At 39.1% G+C, this 27,141-nt stretch overlaps 1 protein-coding gene across 3 annotated transcripts in view; it reads right to left on the bottom strand.

Moving 5' to 3' along the window:
- LOC127440676 (CUGBP Elav-like family member 5) overlaps window positions 1-27,141 on the bottom strand; it is a 224,955-nt gene that overhangs the window by 115,072 nt on the left and 82,742 nt on the right. For all 3 annotated transcript variants that reach the window (XM_051697413.1, XM_051697410.1, XM_051697412.1), the window contains exon 3: window positions 15,875-15,923. In XM_051697413.1, the coding sequence (XP_051553373.1) occupies window positions 15,875-15,923 (49 nt within the window). The remainder of the gene's footprint in view (window positions 1-15,874; window positions 15,924-27,141) is intronic.

Genomic DNA, 27,141 nt, shown 5'->3' with positions numbered 1-27,141 from the left:
ATCCAATTCAATACATCATAAGGCAGTTAACTTCAAAAGCCATATCAAAATCTATGATGCAGACTATAACACAATTATATCGTACAATTAGCTTGCTTCATTAACAGAACGGCAAACCTTCTCATCCGAATAGGAATGCTAATGTTCAGTCCAGTGACCCCTAAACAGTGGAACAAAATGTCAAAGTTTAACAAGCGTTTAACAAATCTCAGTCCTCATTTGTGTGTACTATGATTATGAGATTTTAATGGTGGTTCTTGATTTGAGAAACGCTTTCGATTTTCTCAACTCGCTTGACTGGAACATTGTGGGTGCAATACAATTTCTCAAAAATAAGTGCTGGAAAAAGTACCTTTTTCAAACTAAATAATATAAACAAAAATTCTTTTTTGGAGGGTAATTTAAGTAAATGATTTAGGTCATGGGGCTTCAGCTGAAAAAAAAAAAAAAGCTTCAACTGTTCTATTCTATATGCTTATATTCTATTCTAATGTCTTCTATTCTTTTCTGTTTTGTCTGCTCATTCTGTATGGTTCTCTTCTACTCTATATTCTTTTTTCTATAGTCTTCTATTATATTTTATTTCATATAAAAGGTTCATTCCATTCCATATGGTTCTATTCTATACATTTCTATTTACGGTATTCTCTTTACATCTAATCCTGCTTCTCCCCGCCACCAAAAAAACATTACCAGCTCATGGAAAGCTGTGATAGGTAGCCCTGTTTTCCTCCATGCTCTCTTAGGGACCCATAGCGTGAGTTCTAAGCAGGCCAGCGCACACCCGGCTTTGGTGGAGACCAGGCCAAAGGCATATCTCTGACAGCAAACAGCCGATTTGCTTTGACTGTAGATCAATAGCTGAGAAAATGAAAGTTTTCTTTATTAAGGCCAAAATGTGTCAGATCATCTATTTGGTGACCCTGCTAATAACCAAAGCCGGACCTCTCGGCTCATTTCGTCTCCAAGCACCATTAATCAAATGGACCAAACCAGACGCTCTACCGCTGCCAGTATGGAACCGACCCAACTACAGGAGAAAGACAATGAGTTGTCAGTGGAACCATTTAAGAAAGGATGAATGATCCTGTAAAATAAACTATCTGAGGGTCAATGATTAAATAGTAGTGTTTGCAAAGGCAAGCATCACTATTACTATTGCTCATGCTCAGACTTGTGATTTGAACAAATTCAGTAAGCATCCGTAAGTATAACAATTTGGTGTGTGACTCATTCCCCACTGTTTGGACATGATTGATAGCTCAAATCATGTGGCTTGTTGAGGAGAGGTGTGCTATTACTTTTCTAAGGGATCAGAATTTTGATGTTTTTCCCCTGGTGAATGATAAAACAGGTGAAAAAATCCCATATATTTACATTGAAGGAAGGACACAAGCCATAGAGACCTACAGAACAGACCTACTGGTGGACTCTTTTGACTTAGGCCAGTAAACAACCACTGAGAACATCATAGTAACACCCAGAACACCCTAAAAAAACCACATTGCAATGCTCTCAAAAGAACCCACAACACCCATTTTGGCAGGAACTTTTAAACGAGCACGCACCACTCATACTGTATCTTTTATGTAAATGTAAAATATCAAATCAGATCATATGATTTTCAGAATATATCTCAGTTTACATCCGATTTGTCCTCAAGAGTTTATCTCAGATTTGACCACAGAGTTTACTTCAGAGTTTACCTCAAATAACTTAATTTCACCTCAGTTTACTTCAGATTTACATCAATTTACCTCAGATTCTTCCTCTTTAAATTTACCTCAGTATACTTCAAATTTTACCTTAGAGTTTATCTTAGATTTTACCTCAGATTTACCTCAAAGTTTGCTTCAAAATGTCCCCCATTTTACTCAGATTTTACCTCAGTTTGTCTCAGATTTTACCTCACTTTACTTTAGTTTTACCTCAGAGTTTTACCTCACATATTACTTTAGAGTTTATGTCTGATTTTATCTAAATTACTTTTTTTTTTTCATGTCAATACTGTATAAATTAACATTGAATAAAGACAGTTGAATAAGTACAGTGATTAAAATTTATTCTGAGCTTGCTGGACTGGACATAAATGATGTAGCATCCAGTCAGATGGGGTGAGCTTCAAAGTAGTGTGACAGAGAGAGAGAGAGAGAGAGAGAGAGAGAGAGAGAGAGAGAGTGGGGGATGGGTGTTCATGGAGAGAAGACTCATTTAGCATCAGAGCTCTGAGAGACGGGACTCAACCGGCCTTACATATCACACCAAACCACTTTAATAAGACAAGAAAATGAAACACATCGTACAGTAAGAAGCGAGTGATGGAAAAAGAGACGGCACACAGAATTGCTGTGTTCCAAAAACTAGTGAGCTGCCTGCCTAGACAAAATTTAAGGCATTACAAGCATGAAGGCTGCTCCAAAAGCTAGGTACATCAGAATAATTATGCTGCCTTGTAAGACACCTTATTTGGATCAAAAACTGAGGTAGCATTGTTTGCATCCTTCGCAGCTAAGTCTTATAATGAATTGTAATGAAGTGGAAATTTGATTCAATTATGAAAAAGAATGATAAAAACAGGTCAATCTAAATTAAAATGGACTATTTTAATCAACATTTCTCTGTGGTGTGTATTTTTATGCTTTTTAGAGAGTTGTTTTATTAGCCTAGCAAAATAAAAATCAAGTGTGAGTTAAATCTGCTCTGCGTTCTGCATCAGAAACTATATTTGTGTGCCGCGCAGAGTTGCTGCCTATGCAGAGGGCTCAAAACCAGACACTTATGAGGTTTCATTTCAGTTAGGTTGTTGCCTTAGTAGGCAGCTGCCAATGCAGACATTAGACACAAAGCAGCTCATTAGGTTTCGGAACAGAGCTAATCAGTGGAAACACAGACTTTATCCTTCAGTGTCTGTCTTTCTCTCTCCATCTGTCTGTCTCTCAGTGGTATCAATCCTAAAGACAGTCCAGAGAATCAGGACACCGCACAGAAAAATGACAGAGAGAGTGAGAGAGACAGACAGGGTGAGGGGAGATAAGGGCTCTCCAAAACTAGGGCATAAAATCAAACGTTGGGCCAGAGCCAGCTGGAAAGAGACAGCCCAACACACACACACACACACACAGACACACAGAGAACCATAATACAATCTTTCTTTGATGTAGCTGTGAGAACAAGCGCGCGCACACACACACACACACACACACACACACACACACACACACACACACACACGAGAGAGAGAGAGAGAGAGAGAGAGAGAGAGAGAAAGAGAGAGCTGTGACTGTTTCACTCAATGCTGTTCAGATAATCTCACACTTCTTTCTGTCAGACTCTCTCTCTCTCTGTCTCTCTCTCTCTCTCTCTCTCTCTCTCTCTCTCTCCTTCTCACCCTGCAAGAGTAAAAAGATTTGACACCATCTTACTTTGCCCACTTTACCTGCCATCTATCCCTTACTCTGCCATTCTATTCTAGTCTAGTCTATTACACAGTTTGGTTATATTCTATTATAATGTTTATTCAACACTGTTCTATTCTATATGATTCTATTTTATATGGCTACATTTTAGTCTATTCCATAAAGGTCTATTCCATCTTATTAAATTCTATTTTTTTTTACAATATATGGTCTGATTCTGTTCTATATTACTAGGTTTATTCCACTCCGTGCAGTTCTGTTCTACATTATTCTATTCAATATGTTTATATTTAAGTTAATTTATAAAATTATATTATATTATATTACATTCACTACTATATGGTTTGGTTCTGTTCAATATTATGAGTCTTACACCATTCTATACAGTTTTATTCTATATGGTTCCATTTTAGTATATCCAGTTCTGTTTTCCTCCATTCAGTTTCAGTCTATTCTATAAAATTCTATTCTATCCTATCCAAATCTTTTCTATACTTTTCTGTTCTATTCCCTATTGTACGGTTTGGTTCTGTTCTATATTATAAAGTTTATTCCATCTCATAAATTTCTATTCAATCAGAATATATTCTATACAGTTCTCTTTTAGTGTATCTAGTTCTGTATTCCCCCCATTCTATTATAGTCTATTATATACATTTCTATTCCATTCTTTTCTACCCTATTCTATTCTGTTCACAATTATATGGTTTTGTTCTAGTCTATTATATTATGAGGTTTATTCCATTCTAAGTCAGGATCTCTGGTTGATCCGGTGGTGAGTCATTCTGTTATGTCGTGCTTCCCGCTTGCCCCATGTGTCCGGTTTCTCTGCACCTTCGTCAGAGCCTCCTGAAGCCCATGCAGACTGGTCGAATTCGCCTATCCACGGAGGAGAGGCGACATCATATCACGCTGGGGCTGTGTTTGTACTGTGCTAGATCCGGACATTTTTCCAACTCATGGCTTAGTGGTGAGTGCCATGTCTGTTGAGTCTGCCCCTAACCGCCACCCCACCACGCTCCGCTGGAGAAGAGAAAACACCACTGCTCGGTATTCATTGATTCCTGGTCTGAGGTGAATTTCATTGACTCCTCGCTGGCCATCCAGTGGGGTCTGCCCACCCGGTGTCTGCCATTTCCTCAGACAGCCAGTGACCTCAGTGGAAGACCATTGGAGTGGATCTCCCAGGTCACGGCCTCGGTGAGTCTGCTTATTTTTGGCAATCATGAGGAGAAGATTGTGCTTTACCTAATCAGGTTAGTACAGCACAATCCTAAAGTTTGTTGGGCGAAGGGCTCCATTTCTTAATGGAGTTCCTATTGCCTTGAGCATTGTCTGGGAGCTGCAGCCTGTCCTGTCCTGTCTGGTCTTCTCCTGTGTTTCAGGTCGAACTGGTAGATCTGACTGTGGTTCCAGACGTTTACCAAGACCTGGAAGGGGTGTTCAGCAAGTCCCGGGCCACATCTCTCCTGCCGCATCACCCTTATGACTGTGCGGTGGATCTGCTTCCAAGAACTTCTCTGCCATGGAGCCGACTTTATTCCTTGTCCAGTCCCGAGTGGGAGGCCATGGATAAGTAAATCGAGGAGTCTCTGGCAGCCAGACTCATCCACTCTTCCTCATCCCAGCTGCCGTAGTTTTCATCTTTGTGGGGAAGAAGGACAGTTTGTTTCGCCCCTCATCGATTATCGGGGGCTGAATTACATCACCATTAAAAACAGGTATCCATTACCTTTGTTTGATGTCTTCATCTTTCTAATTGTTGCAGGGGGCAACTGTTTTTACAAAATTGGACCTGTGCAACGCCTATCGTCTTGTATGGATAAGGGAGGGGGATGAATGAAAGATGGCTTTCAACACCCCTATGGGCATTTTGAGTACATCGGCTTGACCAATGCCCCGGCCATCTTCCAGACCTTGGTAAACGACGTGCTGCGAGATATGGCCAATTGGCTTATTTTTGTGTACCTGGATGACATACAGATCTTCTCTCAGTCTCTCCAGGAGCACACCCAGCATGTCCGCCAGGTTCTCCAGAGGCTCCTCAAGAACCAGCTTTATGTTAAGGTGGAGAAGTGTCAGTTCCAAGCACAGTCAGTTCCATTCCTGGGGTTTGTAGTCTCCTCCATGGGGATTCATGTGGATCCTGGCAAGGTAAGGGCTGTTTCCAGTTGGCCAATCCCTGATTCCCTCAAGGCCCTGTAGAGGTTTCTGGGATTCGCCAACTTTTATTGACGCTTTATTAAGAACTTTGCTGCTCCTCTGACGGAACTAACCTCCACCAAGAAACCGTTTCTGTGGTCGGCCCATTCCCAGGTGGCCAGTGATAAGCTTAGATCCTTGTTTATCTCAGGGTCCATTCTCATTTTCCCTGACCTGTCTCGTTTCATGGTGGAGGTGTATGCATCAGAGGTAGGCGTCGGAGCAGTCCTCTCACAACAGTCTCCTTTGGATGGTTTGACTCACCCCTGTACCTTTTTCTCTCATCGTCTCTCACAGGCTGAACGAAACTATGACACTGGCAATCAGGAGCTGTTAACGGTTAAGCTTGCCTTGGAGGAGTGGTGCCACTGGTTGGACGGAGCAAAGGAACATTTTGTGGTCTGGTCAGACCATAAGAACCTCAAGTATATTCAATCGGCTAAGATGCTGAACTCCTGGCAGGCCCGTTGGGCACTTTTCTTTGGGCGGTTTGATTTTTCCATCTCGTACCATCCGTGCTCCAAAAATACCAAGCCCAACATGCTCTCTCGATTTTTTCTGGGGTCCCAGCATCTGATCTGTCCCGACCCCATCATCTCTCCCACTCAGGTGGTGGTAGATCTAAGCTTGGGTCAAGAGAGCGCTCAGGATGGTGCCCATTCAGAGAGGGTGTCCAGGGGGTTTGTTGTTTGTTCTTGAGTCTGTTCGATCACCAGTCTTCAGTGGAGCCATGCCTCCAATATTGCCTGTCATCCAAGAGTCAGAAGCACACTGGCGCTGGTGCGTCAGAGATTCTGGTGGCCGACAATGTCTAGAGATGTCTGTCAGTTCGTGGCAGCCTGTTCGGTCTGTGCTCAAAACAAGTCTTCCAATTGCCCTCCTGCCAGTCTCCTCCAGCCCATTTACATACCCTCTCATACCTGGTCCCACATCGCCCTTGACTTTGTTACTGGGCTTCCCCCTTCCCTGGGCAATACTGTGATGTTAACGGTGGTGGACTGTTTCTCCAAGGCTGCCCATTTTTTTCCCCTCTCCAAACTTCCCTCTGCCCGAAAGACTGTGACCGCTGTCGTGGACCACGTCTTCCATATCCATGGCCTCCCAGTGGATGTGGTCACCGACAGAGGCCCGCAGTTCATATCTCATTTTTGGAGAGAGTTTTGCCAGCAGTTAAGGGCCTCCGTTTTTCTGTCCTCAGGATTCCATCCCCAAACTAACGGCTAGACTGAGTGGGCCAACCAGAACCTTGAACGGATGCTCTGTTGTCTGGCCTCCTGGAGTCGCCAGCTCTCATGGATTGAGTATGCTCACAATTCTTTGCCAGTGTCATCTACGGTTATGTTGCCTATTCAGTCTTGTCTGGGTTACCAACCTCCTTTATTCTCCTTCCTAGAACCTATGTCACAGGTCAAAGAGTCTGGTTGTACAGCTTAAGACCCCCACCCGCAAGCTTTCCCCCTGTTTTGTGGGTCCTTTTCCTATCTCTAAAGTCTTTAGTCCAGTGGTGGTGCGGCTCAAACTTCCTCCCTCCCTGAGTAGTGTCCATCCAGCTTTCCACATCTCCCAAATCAAGCCCGTGATCCATTCGTCCCTTAATCTCTCCCCTTATGGTTGACGAGGCCCCTGCTTACACTGTCCAGTGACTGTTGGACATCCGGTGGAGGGGACAAGGTTTCCAGTACTTGGTCAACTGCGAAGGCTATAGTCCTGAGGAGAGGTTTTGGGTCCCGGCCCGGGACATTCTGGATCCATCCCTCATCGACGATTTCCACCGCTGTCGCAGGTCGGACCATCAGGGAGTGCCAGGTGGTGCTCCTGAGGGGGGAGGTAATTTCAGGATCTCTAGTTGATCTGGTGGTGAGTCATTCTGTTATGTCGTGCTTCCCGCTTTCCCCACGTGTCTTTGTTTGTTTGTTATCCCTCATGTTCACATTTTGGCGGGCTCATTATCCTGATCAGCCACACCTGTCCCTTGTTTCCCTTTATAACTCCCTCTTCTAAATTGTAAAATTTATTCCATTCTATAAAGTTCTATTTTATATTATTCTGTTCTGTTCAGTTCTATTTTACTGTATCCAATTCTGTTTTCCTCCATTCAATTTTAGTCAATCTATAAAGTTCTATTCTATTCACTATTATACAATTTGGCTCTATTCTATATTATGAGGTTTATTTCAAATCTATACAGTTCTATTATATATGATTATTTTCCAATTCTGTTTTCCTCCATTCTATTTTAGTCTATTCTATAAAGTTCTATTCTATTAATTTTTATACTGTTCAGTTCTGTTCTGTATTATATGGTTTATTCTATTATATACAGTTATATGATTTATTCTGTACATTTCTATTTTAGTCAGTGCAATTCTATTTTATTACTGCAGTGGACATTTTTCTCAGCACTGCTTACTGTTACTCCTCCCCAAACGTAGTCTGGTCTGGGGTGGTTGATCAAGCAATTATGTTGCAAGATGGACCGTATATTCAGTGCTGTGGTTGAAGCTGCAAAAAGTTATAGATCTATATCTCCTATTTAAATAAAATAACTAAATGAGTAGCAGATTTCAATAATACAACAACACTATATGATTGAGACATGTTTTAAGCAATACAATATTTTCAAACAGCCAATCAGTTTATATCTTGTTCCACTTGGGCTTTTATCACGGAAACTGTGCTTTCATAACTGTTATCAAGCCCTCTTAATCTGTAAACCCTGTGCTGAGCACAAGTTAATTAAAAAAACAGTGTTGCCAGATTGGGACGAGTGATTGCTACAATTTTACTGTAGTCTCTATGATGCACAAGCTGATAATAATGGTGCTACACACACACACACACACACACACACACACACACACACACACACACACACACACACACAAACACACAATCATATATCACCTAGATAATTGCAAATAGGAAAAAGATGAAGCCCCACCCATTCACAATGAGTAGATCCATTAAGGTGGTAATCAATGCTACTCGACGCTTTATCGTCACGCAGAGACAAATAGCGCATCATGACAAATGAGCCATTTTGTTAACGATCAGGACGGAATGGTAAAGGTCAAATCTTTATGGGGATTTCTTATGATAGCAGAGCAGGAGGGGGGATGTGCGGATGTCTATTTGGTTTACAAAACAGAAAAAAAACTCAGTCTATCCAATCTAGAGTAGACAGTAAGTGGGATTAAGAGTAGTGCCTCACATATCGGAGTATGTTGAAAATAGTATGCCAAATGTGCCATAGTATTTCATGGATTTTGGATGTGTGCATCCTTGCATGCTTTTTGGGATAATATTATCTTCTAATAGTCTCTTTTGTATCTACTGTATTAATCATTTTCACATTTCTGGGTATGGAACACATAAGTAAACTATAGCAGGGTAAACTTCTATAGCAGATCACACCAGCAAGTATTACTTTTGCATTCACATTTGCTGCAACAACTAATTAAAAAAAAAAAAAAAAAAGAAATCTGCTAATACGTTTCCACGACATTCAAAGCGGAAAAACAGTTCTATGAGCATTCAGAGGATGCCACTGAAGAGACTGAAATTTGGCACTGCTGTGAATATTGTCTATTGTGTCATGTTGACTAGTTTTTAATCAATGCAAGAGCAATATAAAACAAAGTATAGGGAATTGTACATTAAATAACTTTAAGTGATTTTTTTCAATAGTACTACTACTACTAATAATATTCATATATTATTATAACAACATATTCATTTTATTGTATTGCTATTTTTATAAATACGATATGGTATATGAAGATAAGATACGATTAATTATTAATATAATATAATATAATATAATATAATATAATTTAAGCAATATCACAAGAGTGCGATATGGCCCTACATCAGCACTGCTGTGATTTGGCCACAGGCACGAGGCCGCAGTTCGAGTGCCATAGGTAATCACAGCAGTGCTGATTTAGGGCCATATAGCACAATTGAGAGTGCTTATATACAACAATTCAACAAACAAGTAATTCAAAAAGAGAGAAAAAAAAACTAAGGACTGTCATAAAAAATGCACTTGTGCATGGAACTACTTTCTTACACCACGGAGCAGGATCTGCTGTTGCAGTTCAAACGATGCGCTTACCTCCGGTGTTCAAAAACGTCATGTTAGAACTACTAAAAAGGGCTTTGGCTGTTTCTAACAAGTTATGGCATTAATGAGGCAGGGAGTGTGTGTGTGTGTGTGTGTGTGTGTGTGTATGTGTAAGTGTGATAGAGAGAAAGAGTGTGTGTGTGTGTGTGTGTGTGTGTGTGAGAGAGAGAGAGAGAGAGAGAGAGAGAGAGAGAGAGAGAGAGAGAAAGAGAGAGAAGGAAGGGAGAGAGAGAAAGCGAGAGCATGTGTGGTTACCAATGTGTGCCGTGACTCATATACAATTCAATAAACAAAGAAGCTAATATAAATTACATTTCAAACACAATGTAATTTGATAATTATTTAATTCTTATTATTTATATATTGCTTATCCATCGAAGAAACAAGAAGTTAACAAATGACAGGCAATATGGTCAGATATTTATTTTATTTTTCATATAGGCTATATATTTTCCATCCTTCAATAAACAAAAATGTAACAGTTTAACAATTTTTTTTATAAACAATATGGTCTGAGAAGTATTATCATTTTCGTTTATATTTTTCATTCAACAATAAAAAAATGGTTTTGAAAGCATTAGAAAAGTAATGAACATGCTAGCAGCCGGTGACAACAACCTGGTGCATTTGCTTGTCCTTGGGACTATTGTACACATTTATTTGTAAGTTCCCGTTAATGGTACATCCTGTGAAGTAGTCATTTTGAGATGGTGTTTTTTGTCGATTTGCTGGTACGGTTTCCTCCTGATCTAATAGGACTGCACTCCAGTGTTTTCTATTGTTAAGTGATGGTCTCCAATACAACTTAACTGAGCTTTCTGATCTATACAAATAAAGAACGTTTGCTTTAAACCAGAACACGCGTTTTGCATTACGTTAGTTAATTAAAGTACATTTACATGAAAAAAACAGCAAACAAACCTGTGCCCACTGACCGTCATGATCTCTCTTGCGTCCAAGCCTGCATTGGAAAGTTTTTGTATCGTAGTGACCCTGATGCTGTGGTTCGTGTATGATGACCGCGTCTCGGCTTCTTGACACATTCTCTGCAGCATTTGGGATAGCTGATTTACTCCCAGAGGAACAGCGGTGTACAACATATTATCGTTGGCCGCAAACGTCTTTCTTGGCTGCAGGTAGAGTGCTTTTGCATCGGGTGGGATTTTGCTGAGATATTTCTCCAGTGAGGAAACTGGACACAAGGGGTTACTAGGCTCTTCAAACACAGTGCCCCTCAGATTTTCTCTGTCAATCTCTAGTGGGTTTTTGTGGTTCTTAGTTTCATCATTGAAAAGTCATTGTAAAATATTTTGAAACATTTTCGTCGCGCTTCAGAGCAAACGAGTCCGGTTTAAGTTGCCTATTACCCACCTTACCCCTTCGTCCAAAGTGTAACTGTATGTCATACCAAACTTTATTTAGTAATCTTTTTGTGTTACCAGGGTCCATTGCAGCCGAATTCTTCAATAATTGCTGGTCTATGGGTGAAATTGGAGGGTAGTGTGTTGATTTATCCTTACCGGCCCATCTGATCTTTTTTACAATGCCTTTAAAAATGTTGTTGGCGGGCGTGAATTCTGAGTTTTGTATTAAATTCCATCCACGGCTAAGAGGAGGCTCATGTGCCTAATCAACACACCACGTAGACTGAGGTAACTGCTAATGCTGTACATTTCTCCCTTACTCATCCGAATGGACGCGTAAAAATCTTGCAACACCGAGCTTAGTTGTGACTTTTCGATGGTTTTAAGGTCTATGGAAAGCTGTTTTTCTTCTAACCAAGTTTTGAAACAATTCACAGCCCACAGTGTTTGCCGCACAGTGTTAGGTTCATGTCAGTTTTTCTCCAAGTTGTCTAAATCAGTATATGTGATGGTTACAATTCTTGAAGTTTGTGCTGTTAAAGCCGGCTTCCCTCTGTCATTTTCGTCATCTGATGAGCTTTCGTACTTCAGGTCAAATTATATATTTTTTAAAAAGGTATAATTTGCCATGTCCACTGAGGAAATCGATCAAAATCGCAGAGGAAAACTTTGATGTATCCAGTGTCGTGAGCCCCTTGTTTTCAAAGGTTAATGTGGTAGAGTGATACACACAGTGAAGCGTCCTAGAGTGCTGATGGTGTGAGACCAGCAGTACTCATGGAACATCTCTCGTCCAATCAGATTCAAGGACTGGAACTAACTGTTGTATATACAACAGTTAGTTCCGGTCCTCGAATCTGATTGGACGAGAGACGTTCCATGAGTATTTATTTGTCACACCATCAGCACCCCGACGCTTCACTGTTTGTATCACTCCTCTTGTATTCGTGATGATCTAAACTGAAGTGTAAGAGCAGCGCAGATGTGTAAAAAAGCTAGATGTGTGTCTTTTCATTTATCTCTGTGACATTAAAGGTTTTTATGTGTAAAGTTAATTTTAACATGCATTGAGTCAGCGCACGTCAGTCATCGAGCGGTTTCTTTGAAGTCATCAGCATTGTTTCTCACTCCATGATCACTCAGATTACTACTACTACATCACAGCTGGGAAATACAGTAAACTAACAGCTTCAGCATTAAGGCATATCACAGCAGAGAGATACACTTCCTTGATACTTTTGGATACCGGAATGTCCGTGTTGGGAAATGTAAACATTCAACATGGCGGAGGAGATTATGCACTGGCTACAGCGAAATACTCAGGTTGAACCCATCGCTTGGATGGCTATTTTTATACAGAGATAATAGGATTTACTTGACCAGAGTTCCATTGTCTTCAGTAAGCTAAAACCACACTACAGCTGTGGAATAAAGTTAAACAGCTATATCTTTACTGTTCATCACTCCTTGTGAGTCGCGACAGACGCAGGTAATCGCACACGCTCAATCACTCTCTCTCTCTCTCTCTCTCTCTCTCTCTCTCAAACACACATCCTTGTTTCCCAAATGACTTAGAAACAGCCCAAGCCGTTGTTTCTAGTCCTAAAGTGACGTTTTTGATTTATTTATGGAGGCTTATACACATCTTTTGAACAAGCAACGGCAGATCCTGATCTGTGGTGTAAGAAAGTAGTTTCCTGCACAAGTAAGTTTTCTTTTTTGTGACAGTCATTAGTTTTTTCCTATTATAATATAATATAATATAATATAATATAATATAATTGTGATGAGGAGGAGGGCGGGGCCAGGCCGTGAGTATGCATGCCCGGCCCCCAATCGGGCTAATCAGCCGAGGAGAGGGATAAAGGCAGCCAGATGCGGCAGTTCGGGAGAGAGAGAGCCACACACAGCTGCCGTGTGTGCGTTTGTGTTTTGTCTTTATGTTTTAATTTTACATTAAATATTACTTTGATGGTTCGTCAAGTTCCCGCCTCCTCTTTTCCCATTTTAACTCTGTTACATTGGTGCCGAAACCCGGGAAAGAGGAGGGATGCGCTGTCTTGGTGTCCTCGCCACTACCTGCCAACCGAGGAGCAGGTGTTTTTAGGAATGAAGTCCGCCCGGGGACGGAGGCGTCACTGCTGTTCACCGAGGATCTGAGGCATGCTGCCGTCCCCCCATAAGAAAAAAAAAAGAAAAGTGAGAGAAAAGAGGGGGAGGAGCGACCGTCTGCCTGAGGCCGGAGGACCCACTACCGTCCACCGGGGAAGGAGCAAGCTGTCGTCCGCCAGAGTTCGGGGAGTGGCTAAGGGCCGGGCGACAGCGTATCTGGGCGCCGGAAAACCAGGTATTTCCTCTCTCTCCTCTCTCTCTCTCACTGCTGGCCCATCTTGATCCTTCCCTCTCCTCTTCTTCTTTTTTTTTCCTCCCCTTGTTCCCCTCCCCAGCTCTAGAGAGGCAGAGTAAAGCCTGCCGACAGGCGCAACCAGAAAGTTTAACTGTATAGCCTTCATTCCTAAAAACAATGATTGACTGACGAGTTTCTAGAGAAAGCCGTTTCTTTTTTGCCATTTTTGACCTAATATTGACCTTAAGACATGCCAGTCTATTGCATACTGTGGCAAATCAAAGACAAACACAAAGACAATGTTAAGCTTCATTTAATTAACCAAACTGCTTTCAACTGTGTTTGATATAATGGCAAGTGATTTTCTAGTACCAAATTAGTAATTTAGCATGATTACTCCAGGATAAGGTGTTGGAGTGATGGCTGCTGGAAATGGGGCCTGTCTAGATTTGATCAAAAATGATATATTTGATTCAAATAGTGATGGTGCTGTTTTTTTACATCAGTAATGTTTTGACTATACTTTGTGATCAGTTGAAGGCCACTTTGGTGAATTAAAGTACCAATTTCCTTCCAAAACAGCAAAATCTGTAAATTATTCCAAACTTTTGGCTGCCAGTATATATTTATATATATATATATATTGCAGTAATGAGAATTGGGTGGTAAAATGTGTGCAACAGTCACAGAAATAATGTCACAATGTAATAAAGGCCATAAAAATAGGCTTCATTCTCTATATGGAAAATATAATTTCTTATTTGTTTCTTTTGATTTTGGAAAAAAAAATAGGACCAGCACATTTTCTTTAAGGGTTTTGTGACAATCACCCAGTCATTATAATCAGCTTTATATGTAAACAATAGAAGTCTATGGGGTGTTAATTCGATGTGTGCAAATGTAAATGAGTGTGAGTATATTTGTGTGTATGTCTGGGATTGCTTAGCTATACTTTAGGGACAAATCTGTCCCCAGAGTTGCACTACATTTGACAAAACCTGCATTTCAGGACATTTGGGGACGTTTTCCACTTGGAAAAAAAAAGATCAATAGACAACATTAATGTGATACACTTGTTTCACGACATACTGTAGTTCAAGCACATAAACTGCAAACCGCTGCATTCAAGCAAGATGTTTTATTGGGTACAGTACAGGTGCTGATGGAATTAATGTCATTTTCCAGCACAGTAGATCAGTACTGAGCTGCTAATTGACCCTTTGTTAATTACGAGGAATTAGTTTAAGCTAATCTGATAATGTCCTTCATCACTCTCTTTCTGATAAACTATTGACAAGAGCTTCCCTTCAGCCTGGACTACCCATAGATCTGCCAATACCAGTGACATCAGTGAGTGAAGAACACTCAGCATGAAGTGTTTGTTTGGCTACAGCCTACAGGGCTGCATACTGAACTAAAGCCAGGACTTGCGTGGCTAACTAAAGCTAAATCAGAGTGGTTAAAGAACTAGCTTCAGTGGCAGTCCTGACACACATAGTGACCTATGCAAGTTTAGATATGAGCTTCCCCACATCCCACACACAATTTTTTGTCATAGTGACATTCGCTCTGATAAGATGATCACCTGTAACCATGATTACACCGGTACACGTCAAACCATCGTTTGACCGTTTTATTCTTCAACTGATAAAGGGCCAAAAGTTACATAGTGTAGCTTTAAAGTCGAAAAAAATTAATAAACACATGTAATACCAAAATATTTTGCAAAAGTATTTATAAAACTAAATGTATTCATATATTTATAAAAATATGAATATTATTTGTATTAAAAATAATTTGTAATATTTATAATTAAAAGAAGACAGTTATTTCAACAAATTAGGGTTAGGGTTTAGTTCAAATCCCTAACCTACGATAACAAACCATAACCCACCGTAGAGCAATAGTAAAAGTGCAGCTTGCCTTAGCAAACATCACTAATTAAGAGCTCACTGCAGTTGAATACTGTGATCTTGAAATTAGATGCATTCATTTGACACTTTTTTTTTTTAACACATTTCTCCTCAGAAGTCCAAAGAATAATACATAAAATCAGGCCACAAAAGATTTCATCAAATGGCGTCACATTTGGCCTGTCAGAGCGCAGATTTGGAGACCCATAAGCTGAGAAAGCTCTTTTCTTTGGGGTGCTAAAAGCATTTCAGTATTTCAGACTTATCCCTCTTTTTTCTGCTGCCTAGTGGAGGGCAGGCGCACGATTAATGAAGGCAAATAGTGAGTTTGGCCTTGAGTCAGAATGCTCTTGCTACAAGTCTTGTTGTCCATTTTGAAAGACTTGGGCTGGTTGCTCATGACGACATATAAATAAGATTTTTTTTTTTTTTTTATAAAAAAATTATTGTGTTTGAGTACCCTTGTATACATAGAATAGAGTGAGATAGAAAGGAAATATCTTTACCTCCTCGACTCTCACTATCAGCAGGCTTCACCTGAATAGGCCGTGTCATCTGCAGCAGAGAGAGACAGAGAGAAAGAAAGGTTAATATGGAGGTGTACGATAGAGACAGATAGCGGAGCAGGTGCAGCAGAATGCAGTCTCTCTTTCTGCTGTATTCTCAGCTGTCAAAAGCTCTCAAGCTTGGAGACATCACCACGAAGTCCACGAGGCGAGAGAGACCACCGTACTCACATATACCTGCACTTACATGAATAATTCCAGCATCACACTCATATCATGACCGCAGTACATCTGCTGTGGGTTAGTTTATATCGCAATGTCTAAGAGATTAGTTTGGAAAGAGTTGTTGGTGCATGCGTGATCAAGGAAACATTAAATTATTATCAGGGTTATGAGTGAGAATGTGAAATTGCTACTGAGAATAAAAGAAAGAACAGAAAGAAGGAAGGAAGGAAGAGAAAGAAGCAAGGAAGCAAGAAAAAAGAAAGAAGGAGAAAAAGAAAGAAGCAAGGAAGCAAGAAAGAAAGAAAAAGAAAGAAGCAAGAAAAAACAAAGCAAGAAAGAAAGAAAGAAAGAAAGAAAAAAATAAAGAAGCAATGAAGCAAGAAAGAGAGAATGAAAGAAAGAAGCAAGGAAGAAAGAAAGACAGAAAAAGAAAGAGAGAAATAAAGCAAGCAAGCAAGAAAAAAGAAAGAAAGAAAGAAGCAAGGAAGCAAGAAAAAGAAAGAAATAAGCCAAAAAGAAAGAAAGAAAGAAGAATAAAAAATAAATAAAAAATAAAGGACGAAAGAATGAATGAAGCAAGAAAGAAAAAGAAAGAAAGAAAGAAGCAAGAAAGCAGGAAGCAGGAAAGAAAGAAAGAAAGAAGCACGCAAGAAAGCAAGAAAGAAAGAAGAATAAAAAATTAAGAAAAATAAAGCAGGAAGAAAGAAAGAAGCAAGGAAGCAAGAAATAAGGAAAGAAAGAAGAATAAAAAAGTAATAAAAAAGAAGGAAAGAATAAAAGAATGAAAGAAGGAAGCAATGAAGAAAGAAAGAAAGAAAGAAGCAAAGAAGCAAGAAAAAGAAAGAAGCCAAAAAGAAAGAAAGAAAGAAGAATAAAAAATAAATAAAAATAAAGGATGAAAGAATGAATGAATGAAGCAAGAAAGAAACAATGAAGCAAGAAAGAAAGAAAGAAGCAAGAAAGCAGGAAAGAAAGAAAGAAGCACTCAAGAAAGCAAGAAAGAAAGAAGAATATAAAATTAAGAAAAATAAAGCAGGAAGAAAGAAAGAAGCAAGGAAGCAAGAAATAAGGAAAGAAAGAAGAATAAAAAAGTAAAAAAAAGAAGGAAAGAATAAAAGAAAGAATGAAAGAAGGAAGCAATGAAGAAAGAAAGAAAGAAAGAAAGAAAGAAGCAAGAAAGCAGGAAGGAAGGAAGGAAGGAAACTCATTGTTTTACCTTGAGCATTTACTGTACATTGTGTTTAAAATAACTTTATTTTGATGAACAATTACGTCCATTTTGCTCAAACATACTTAAAAAAATGAAAGATTATATAGAATCATGAACCTCATGTGGTATATCGAACTGAATCGTGAGATAACCATACCGTCCCATCCCTATTAGCAACCACCAGAACTCCCTAGAATCACAACAACCTGGCAACCACTTAGCAACACAGTATGAACCACTCAGAACCCCTTAGTAACTGTTTAGAAACTCCCTGGCAACAACTCAGAATGCTCTAGCAACCACTAATTCAAATGATACAATTTAAATCAATGGAAATGTTCAACGAGGAACACCATGTATTAAACCAAATAACAAAAAAGGAGAGTGTGCATGAGAGAAAAGAGATGAAGTGCTAAAGTGAAAAAATGAAGATGGCAGGGTAGTTGTGTGGTTGCCGGTGACGACATCGCCGTGGCGGTGGTGATGGAAGACTCTCCTGTACGTAGTTGTCACGGAGACGGTGCGCAGGAGGTTCAGTCGCAACAGGAAACGGGATGAGACAGGCCACAGAAAGTCAACATCAGCTAAAGGGGAGCTATCATTCACTTACAAAAGCCGAACAGGAGCACAACAAACACAAACGCTAAAACAACACACGTGTGGTCACACAAACACACATACAGCAGCAACAAAAACAACCTATGCCAATTCAGAAAGAGTTAGAATCTCACAACTCATTTTTTTTATTTTTTTTATTTTACAAACAATAAAAGGGGTTGCACACCGGCCAAGAAATGCCAAACCGCTTCAAGTCACAAGTAGGACAAAGCACAGTTATCGCCAGTGCTGGGTAGTAACATATTGCATGTAATCTTGTTACATGTAGATCAGATTACAAAATCAAGTGTTTGCAATTAGATTAAATTACATTTTAAAATACTCATAATCAGGTTACAGTTACTTTTTTACATAGTAAAAATTACATAGTAATCAGGCAACAGCAGTATTTTGATCATAATTATTAATTTCTCATTTCTAAATCCGCCTACTTGATATACATCAGACCAGGGGCCTCACGTAAAAAACCGTACGTACGCCAGAACCTGCACATAGTTCCCTTAATAAATCCCAGCTAACGGAAGATTGTGCGTACATGCACGTGATTCATTCCCCATCCCGTCTCCTCCCCAAAATAACCATATATGGAGTGTACAATGCCTGTTTTTATTATGCATATCCTCATCTGCATACAATTACCATATGCATTTCACCATCCAGACATGTGATTACTGCATTTAATGGTACGAGACTGTATTAAAAGTGATAAGACTGTAAGTGTCACATGTGCCCAAGGGCGTATAGATTTGTCTTGAACATTGGGGGGTTGCAGCGTGAAGCATTTACATGTTTCCAGTGATCATGGTATAAATATTGGGGGGGGTTGTACTTGCTTGTTTTGATTATTGGGGGGGGGTTACCTCCCCCCATCCCCCTGTGCCCAAAGGTTAGATGCTGCACCATGAAGAAACCTTATTTATTTATTAAGATATGAACTTGTTTTCAAAGAATATATCTTGAATATCCCATGATCCCATTTATCTTTGCAGATATTTTTTTGCTTCTCAGAAAACCTTTTAAATCGTTTTAAGGGTGTTTTTATTGAGAAGTGAAATATTTAGTACTGGAAACAAAATGAAAATTATTAAAATTCTTTGTGCAGCATTGTCTGATATCATCGGATTATTACGATTTTATATTTGACTGATATTTTATGTTCAAAAAACAGCTGAACAGCAAATGTATCTTTCATAATGTTTTTATTAGACTAGAATGGGGGTTTTATTGCGATGAGGGTCGGGATGAAGTTGAGCAGGCAGCATATTTGATGTGCATTGCTGTACCTGTTTGCAGCTGTACAATACTGTTTCTGATGAGACATCCAATGTTCCGTTCGACTACTGAATGTGGCCAGCAGTGCCTGTCTTAAGCTACTGTCCGTTTTACCGAGTCAGCCAGAGTCAAGTGCACATCGCATTACAGATAATCTTTATTCAAATGCTGTACTTATCTCAGTACATGATTGTAATAAAAATATCTCAAACTAAAAAATCTTCACTGTCATTTTTAGTTACTGTGTGTTCCTTATGATGACACGGGAACGTTCTCCAAACGCAGCACATCCCAAACCAATATTTCCCTTTTACAGCTTATATTTAAATGCCTTTTCAGTTAGTTACATAAAAATAATATAGTCTGTTATTGGCTTGATAACTATTATCACACATATTTACATCGGAAATTGCTTACGCACATTTCAATGTCCATTTTGTGCGTATGCAACGTTTATACATCAGGCACCGGGGCTTTTCATATGCTTTCTTGAGGGGGGCCAGATTATTTTAGCCAACACGTTTATTGTAACTTACAGGTTAACATGAAAAAAACCAGAACGAACCTAAACATCATTAATACTATGCGTTTATTTACATTAAAATAGTAAGAGGTATTCAGTTAACATTTTGTCAAGATCTGGCCATAAATAATTTCTGAAGATCTAGCTAAAGAACAAACATGACCTCTCGCCCTCAACTAAAAAATAGGTTTTGATTAACTTCATAATTTAAGACAACTGGGGAAGAACATTTAGATCTGCTAAAGCCTGTATCTTTAAAATATCGACCCACATATCAAAACAATGGCAATTTAATACAGAACTGTCTTTTTGCATAAAATTAATTAAAAACTGAAAATAAAAAAATAAAAAAAAGTGCCTGTTCTTCCTTTTCTCTGTTATCCTTCCGTTAAATGAGGGGGAAATTTGCCTTTTTTTTTTGTCCATCACATATTGTGAATTTGTGTAGGAGCCAGAGACCTCTGGAGATAATCATCAGTAAATGGAAAACAAACTGATTTGTTCAGGATTGAGAGTGCTTACACATCTGTATATAGAACTAAACACAGTCAGGATATATCAGTGGCACTTCACGCTATGTATAGTATCTTTCTGTGTATTTTCTTTGAAGGTTCTGTTTTCATCATGATTTTTTTGTTGAAAAAAGGTTTTGCATTTAAGCTGATATTACTTCTGTAACATCTGTGACACATTTTTTTAAGTCTGGAGTTTTGACTGCACCCGCCAGCAGCTGAGCAATTTGCATAAATACATTTGATTGAATAAGACAAAATAAAATATGCTCACCTAAAAGTTGCTGGTTCTTGTTTTGGAGAGCAGTGTAACTTACTGAACTACGGCCAGACAAGCTTAAACACACGCGTTCTGGTCCATGGATGCTGTTGAACGTGCCGCTGACTTTTGCGCTGAGAGTGATTGGATGTTACAGACTGCGAAGCGATTTGGCCCGCAGGCCGCCAATTGATTAGCCCTGATTTAGACCGTGCCTTCTCATGACGAATAATAATGCAAGTTACTAAACACTGCTGATGTATAGCTCTGAAATACTATATCTACATCATATCCAGTAACCTTAACTAATTATTGATTCTGGAAGTCTGGAAAAAAAACACATTTCAAACAAATCTTCTAAAAAAAAAATTTCTAAATAAGAATAATTCACACCATCTTTCTCTGCCATCTGTGCCAAAAATAGTGAGTAAACCACAAAAAAAAAAAATTCTCATGTTTTGGTTGGTTAAGTTTTCGTAAATATATTTAAGCAACATTGTGTCAAAATAGTGTAGGTTATCCTACTCAAATGCATGTCACATCAAATGAACAAGAGTTAGATCAGGGCTAATCCAAAAGTAATCCAAAAATAATCAGATTAGATTACATAAAAAATATAATCCAAGAGATTCCATTACTGATTGCAATTTAAGACATGTCATTTGTAATTAGTTGCAATCAGTACCAGATTACAATGCTAAAGTAATCTACCCAACACTAGGTATCGCCTTGTTTTTTTTTTATGCGCAAGTTTAAATTCACAGTCAACTTCTGATAAGAGTCAAGATGGGAGAGTTTTGACTTTATACCCTCTCTAATAAGTAATTTTGATGGAATAAATCATTAATACTGAACCTTGAAAATGATTTTTATGTCCAACAAACTTAATTACCATAGTACACGTCCCAGAAAAAAAAAAAAGTATTTCTATGATATACAGTATGTCCAAAAAAAAAAGAAGAAGAAAACGTAATGTCAAAAAACATAGTAGTTCCAAAATTCATGCTCAGAAACAGCGGAAGCGTTAATTTTTGCAACATTTTGTCTCAACAGAACAACATTTCATAGAGATGCTCAATAAACAACAGAGCATCGAGGAAGAAATAACATCAACAAAACTGAAATTACTCAACCACAGATGACAATACCAGAGAGCCAAATCACACGTAGGACAAATTTTAACCCCTCACCACCAGACATCTCATCTTCCATTCATATCGATTCTCAATGTATTTTACAGCAACATTACCTGTACCGCCTATTAGCACTGAACTGCTCCCAAATGCAACGTTTCAAAATTTTCACAGACAAACACAAGGCTATCACTGCTCCATTATGCTTTATGATGCTGATTTCATGATAATAATGGTGACAAAAGTGCTGTCATTAAAACAAATGATCCACATGTCCATACACACACACACACAGTACAGTAAATACATACATCTTGCTGCGTGCTGTGTTTATTGTAATGTGTGTTCTACTGTACTTACAGCTGTGTTGTATAAATGATGACTGCAGCAGAATTCCGGGTAAAAACACTGACGCCACATAATTTATACGGGGTTTCCACTTTATGGAATCCCTATTTACTTACACATCCTATGAACAAGGGAACACACATGCTTGAGCAAATATTGTGCCTTTAGAAGTCTAAAATATATAAAACATATAGAACCATAAAAATATAAATGGTGTATAAAATGAAGCACCAAGGCATGCAGACTGCTTCTACAAATATTTGTGAAAGAATGGGCCGCTCTCAGGAGCTCAGTGAATTCCAGCGTGGTACTATGATAGGATGCCACCTGTGCAGCAAGTCCAGTCGTGAAATTTCCTCGCTACTAAATATTCCACAGTCAACTGTCTGGAAGTGGAAGCGATTGGGAATGACAGCAACTCAGCCACGAAGTGGTAGGCCACGTAAAACGACAGAGCTGGGTCAGCGGATGCTGAGGCGCATAGTGCGCAGAGGTCGCCAACTTTCTGCAGAGTCAATCGCTACAGACCTCCAAAGTTCATGTGGCCTTCAGATTAGCTCAAGCACAGTGTGTAGAGAGCTTCATGGAATGGGTTTCCATGGCTGAGCAGCTGCATCCAAGCCATACATCACCAAGTGCAATGCAAAGCGTCGGATGCAGTGGTGTAAAGCACGCCGCCACTGGACTCTAGAGCAGTGGAGACGCGTTCTCTGGAATGACGAATCACGCTTCTCCATCTGGCAATCTGATGGACGAGTCTGGGTTTGGCGGTTGCCAGGAGAACGGTACTTGTCTGACTGCATTGTGCCAACTGTGAAGTTTGGTGGAGGGGGGATTATAGTGTGGGGTTGTTTTTCAGGAGCTGGGCTTGGCCCCTTAGTTCCAGTGAAAGGAACTCTGAATGCTTCAGCATACCAAGAGATTTTGGACAATTCCATGCTCCCAACTTTGTGGGAACAGTTTGGGGATGGCCCCTTCCTGTTCCAACATGACTGCGCACCAGTGCACAAAGCAAGGTCCGTAAAGACATGGATGAGTGAGTTTGGTGTGGAAGAACTTGACTGGCCTGCACAGAGTCCTGACCTCAACCCGATAGAGCACCTTTGGGATGAATTAGAGCGAAGACTGCGAGCCAGGCCTTCTCGTCCAACATCAGTGTCTGACCTCACAAATGCGCTTCTGGAAGAATGGTCAAAAATTCCCATAAACACACTCCTAAACCTTGTGGAAAGCCTTCCCAGAAGAGTTGAAGCTGTTATAGCTGCAAAGGGTGGGCCAACGTCATATTAAACCCTATGGATTAAGAATGGGATGTCACTTAAATTCATATGCGTCTAAAGGCAGATGAGCGAATACTTTTGGCAATATAGTGTATATATATATATAATATCTAGAACTTATTTTCACTTCATTTTGTTAGACTAGTGCTAAAAAGCATCTTCGTAAGTGAAAAAAGAGAAATAAATATAACATTTTCTCCCCAATTTGGAATGCCCAATTCCTAATACGCTCTAAGTCTCCGTGGTGGCGTAGTGACGAATTTTAATTGTCTCCACGTCTGAGACTGTCAATCCGCGCATCTTATCACGTGGCTTGTTGAGCGCGTTACCACGGAGACCTAGTGCATGTGGAGCCTTCACGCTATTCTCCGCGGCATCCACGCACAACTCACCACGTGCCCATCGAGAGCGAGAACCACACATTATAGCAACCACAAGGAGGTTAACCCAGCATGACTCTACCCACCCTAGCAACCAGTTAGGAAGCCTGACTGGAGTCACTCAGCACGCCCATGATTCGATCTTGCGGCTCCAGGTGTTGTAGTCAGCATCTTTACTGGCTGAGCTTCTCAGGCCCCCTCTACTTGTATTTTTTTAATATTTCCTGTTAATAATCTGATTACTGAATAAATGAGTGTAGAAATTGAATAAACAACCACATTTATTTACTTTGGTAAACAAATAGCCTAATAGTAAACCAAATTATTAATGACAACCTATTGTCGATTAATCTAATACCCCTATTTTGGTTATATAATATGATCTGACATATCAAAAACACATCAAAACAAACATACACATTGTATTTGTTAACACACACACTCCCAATGCGAGGACATGCATATGCCCTCCCCTCATGAGGTTAGATTGTGGGTCATGGCATGGGCAGCCTGTCCGCTCTGGTTGTCCTGTGAGCAGTGACCCCTAACGCCCGGCACGGTTGAGAGGAAACAGCACTCGTTTTAGTGCCTCCAGAGAGGGATAATAATTTATTAGTATTTTCCTACAGCTATCTTTCAGAACAACATACAAAACATAAATAGATAACTATGAGAGAAAAAAGAAAGAGAGGGAGATTTGAAGGAAAATAGCACAAGGGGTGTAAGGGAGGTGTTGAAGAGAAAGTGTGAGAGAGAAATAGAGCTAGAGGAGAACATCACTGCAGACACTCATGGAGATGTGCATCAGTGAGGTTCATTATCTTGTTATTTAGAGAGAGTGAAATGAAGATCGCTCTGAGGAAGGAACACCCTGCCATCTGCCACACATACACGTAACCGGAATATTCTTACACACAAACGCACACCACAGCAGGATTATCTAACCACAAGACACATTTCACAAACATGTACATGCAGCATATCAGTACACGATGCACACATATATTGCTCAAACATCTATTCAACATGCGCGTTTTAATTTGGAAGACATCTCTAAAGCGCTTTGGATGTTAGAAATACATTCAGCAAATATTTTCAAGATGTTTATGGTTAAGAATACTAATGAATAGGCTTTTTCAAGATATTTTTGAGATGTAACACATTTTGGATGATAGAAAGACATTCACAGATGTTTACAAGACATTTATGATTTAGAATGCATACAAATTTGCTTTTCAAGGTATCAGATGTAAAACTGTTTGGGCAATACAATGACACCGAGCAAATGTTTTTGTGATGTTTATTATTTCGAATTTGAATCTGGTCTTTTTAAGATGTTTATCGGATGTTTGCAACATGTTACAGATGTTAAACCAACATTCAGCAGATGTTTTTGTGATGTTTATGATTTAAAATGAATGTGAATCTGCTCTTAAGATGTTTATCGGATGTTTGTAACACGCTTCAGATGTTAAAACAACATTCAGCAGATGTTTTTGGATCATTTATTTAGAATTTGTAAATACGCTCTTTTTAAGATGTTTATCAGATGTTTGTAACACATCACAGATGTTGAAAAATTACATTCTGTAGATGTTTTCATGACATTTCTGAATTAGAATGTTGTTTGTAAATATATCTTTAACCCTCCTGTTATGTTCGGGTCAATTTTGACCAATTAAGAGTTAAAAACAGTGAAAAACTAGACTTACTCTTAAGTTTGGTCAAAATGCTTTTGGGTTATCCTCAACATTGGCTAAATGAAAATGTTAAAAAATAAAAGTTTTTTGTTTTTTTATACATTTTGTTTATATTTATGGAATGTCATACTTTTTGCCTACAACTATTATGTTCGGGTCGAATCTGACCCGGAGGTAAATAATGCTGGCTTTCAATGCAGCTGTGAAGCTTCTCTTGAGTGAGGGGTATCACAAGATCGATCTCTCTCTCTCTCTCTCTCTCTCTCTCTCTCTCTCTCTCTCTCTCTCTCTCTCTCTCTCTCTCTCTCTCTCTCTCTCTCTCTCTCTCTCTCTCTCTCTCTCTCTCTCTCTCTCTCTCTCTCTCTCTCTCTCTCTCTCTCTCTCTCTCTCTCTCTCTCTCTCTCTCAAAGAGTTACTAAACACTATTGTTACTTTTACTTTATCAAAACCAGCAAAGATTTCACCTAAAAACAGACATGTAAATAAAAATATGAAGGCGATCATTTTAGGCTAACATTTTTCAAGATCTTCTACTTCCAGAAGTACAGACCCTTTCACTGGGAGGCAGCAGACATCTAATAAAGTGCATACAACAGGGTTTCAGCAAAATATGTATCATGCTGATGATGTAGAGTTTTTAGAAAATAGTTTTTAAAATATGAGATGCACAACTTTATAGGGTTAATATTTGCAGATGTTATACACAGACCTGCACATACTGTACTGCCAAAACAGTGTGTAGTGCGCACGCATGCACGCACGCACACACACACACACACACACACACACACACACACACACACACACACACACACACACACACACTTAGTTATTTGTAGTTGTTCAACTGCACAATGTTGATTTGACAATGTTTTTGCTGTACAATAATAAATGTTCTTTTTTGCAATATGCTTCTGGTTGTAATGTTGCAGAGTATAAACCATGATTATGTTTTCCTTTCAGACTAATTATATTTGTAAGTAATATGAGTATCAGTTTATTTTAAGAACTGTAAATCCTTACAGTAAAGCTAAAGATTTACTGTATATCTATTGTACATGCAGTACCACAACTCATAGGTGGCCTTTATTCAGTGTGAAAACATGTAGGTAAGCCTACGCCAGTTTTCATGCTCATAATTTATAGAGGAGTGTGCTGTAAATTTACTGAAAATCTATTGAACTCTTTATGGGTCATTTTTGACTTGAATTATTTTTAAACTTAACAGAAGTGTTAAATTAAACTGAAGTGAGACTGACTATTTTATTTCATTTTTTTTATAATATAATATAATATAACATAATATAATATAATATAAACAAAATAAAAATATCAAATTTTTTATTGTATATTTTTGGTTTTTATAAGCGTGCTGTACTTTACTTTTAGATAGTTTGCCGTCTTGGCACAATAAAATCCTCTCTGAAATGTTATGTCTTTAAATTCATCCCCTTTAAAGCAATGCCACTTCAGTCATACACATTCAGACAAACGTTTTGGGTTGCATTTATATTGCATTTTTAAGAAGGAGTGTCAATTTAAAAATAGTTGTAGGTCGAGACCCTTGCATACTCTTCATTTCAGTTGTGCATTGTCTATCTGTTTTATTTTTTTATTTTTTTTTTATTTTTTATCAATGCAACCTATGTAAACGACCTTAAGAAATGCTTCCGATCAGGCTCGGGTGAACCTGAAACCAGCCTAATTATACAGTGTTTCCTGAAGACCGACTAGTTGACTAGTCATTCAGACATCCCACCAACTAGTTGATTTTAAAAATATGTAGTGTGGCAGCTGCCTACAGCAT

This window comes from Myxocyprinus asiaticus, chromosome 5 (genome assembly GCF_019703515.2).
Source record: "Myxocyprinus asiaticus isolate MX2 ecotype Aquarium Trade chromosome 5, UBuf_Myxa_2, whole genome shotgun sequence".
Lineage (NCBI taxonomy): Eukaryota > Metazoa > Chordata > Actinopteri > Cypriniformes > Catostomidae > Myxocyprinus > Myxocyprinus asiaticus.
The sequence above is the reverse complement of the archived record's forward strand: the minus strand, read 5'-3'. Positions and strand labels throughout refer to the sequence as shown.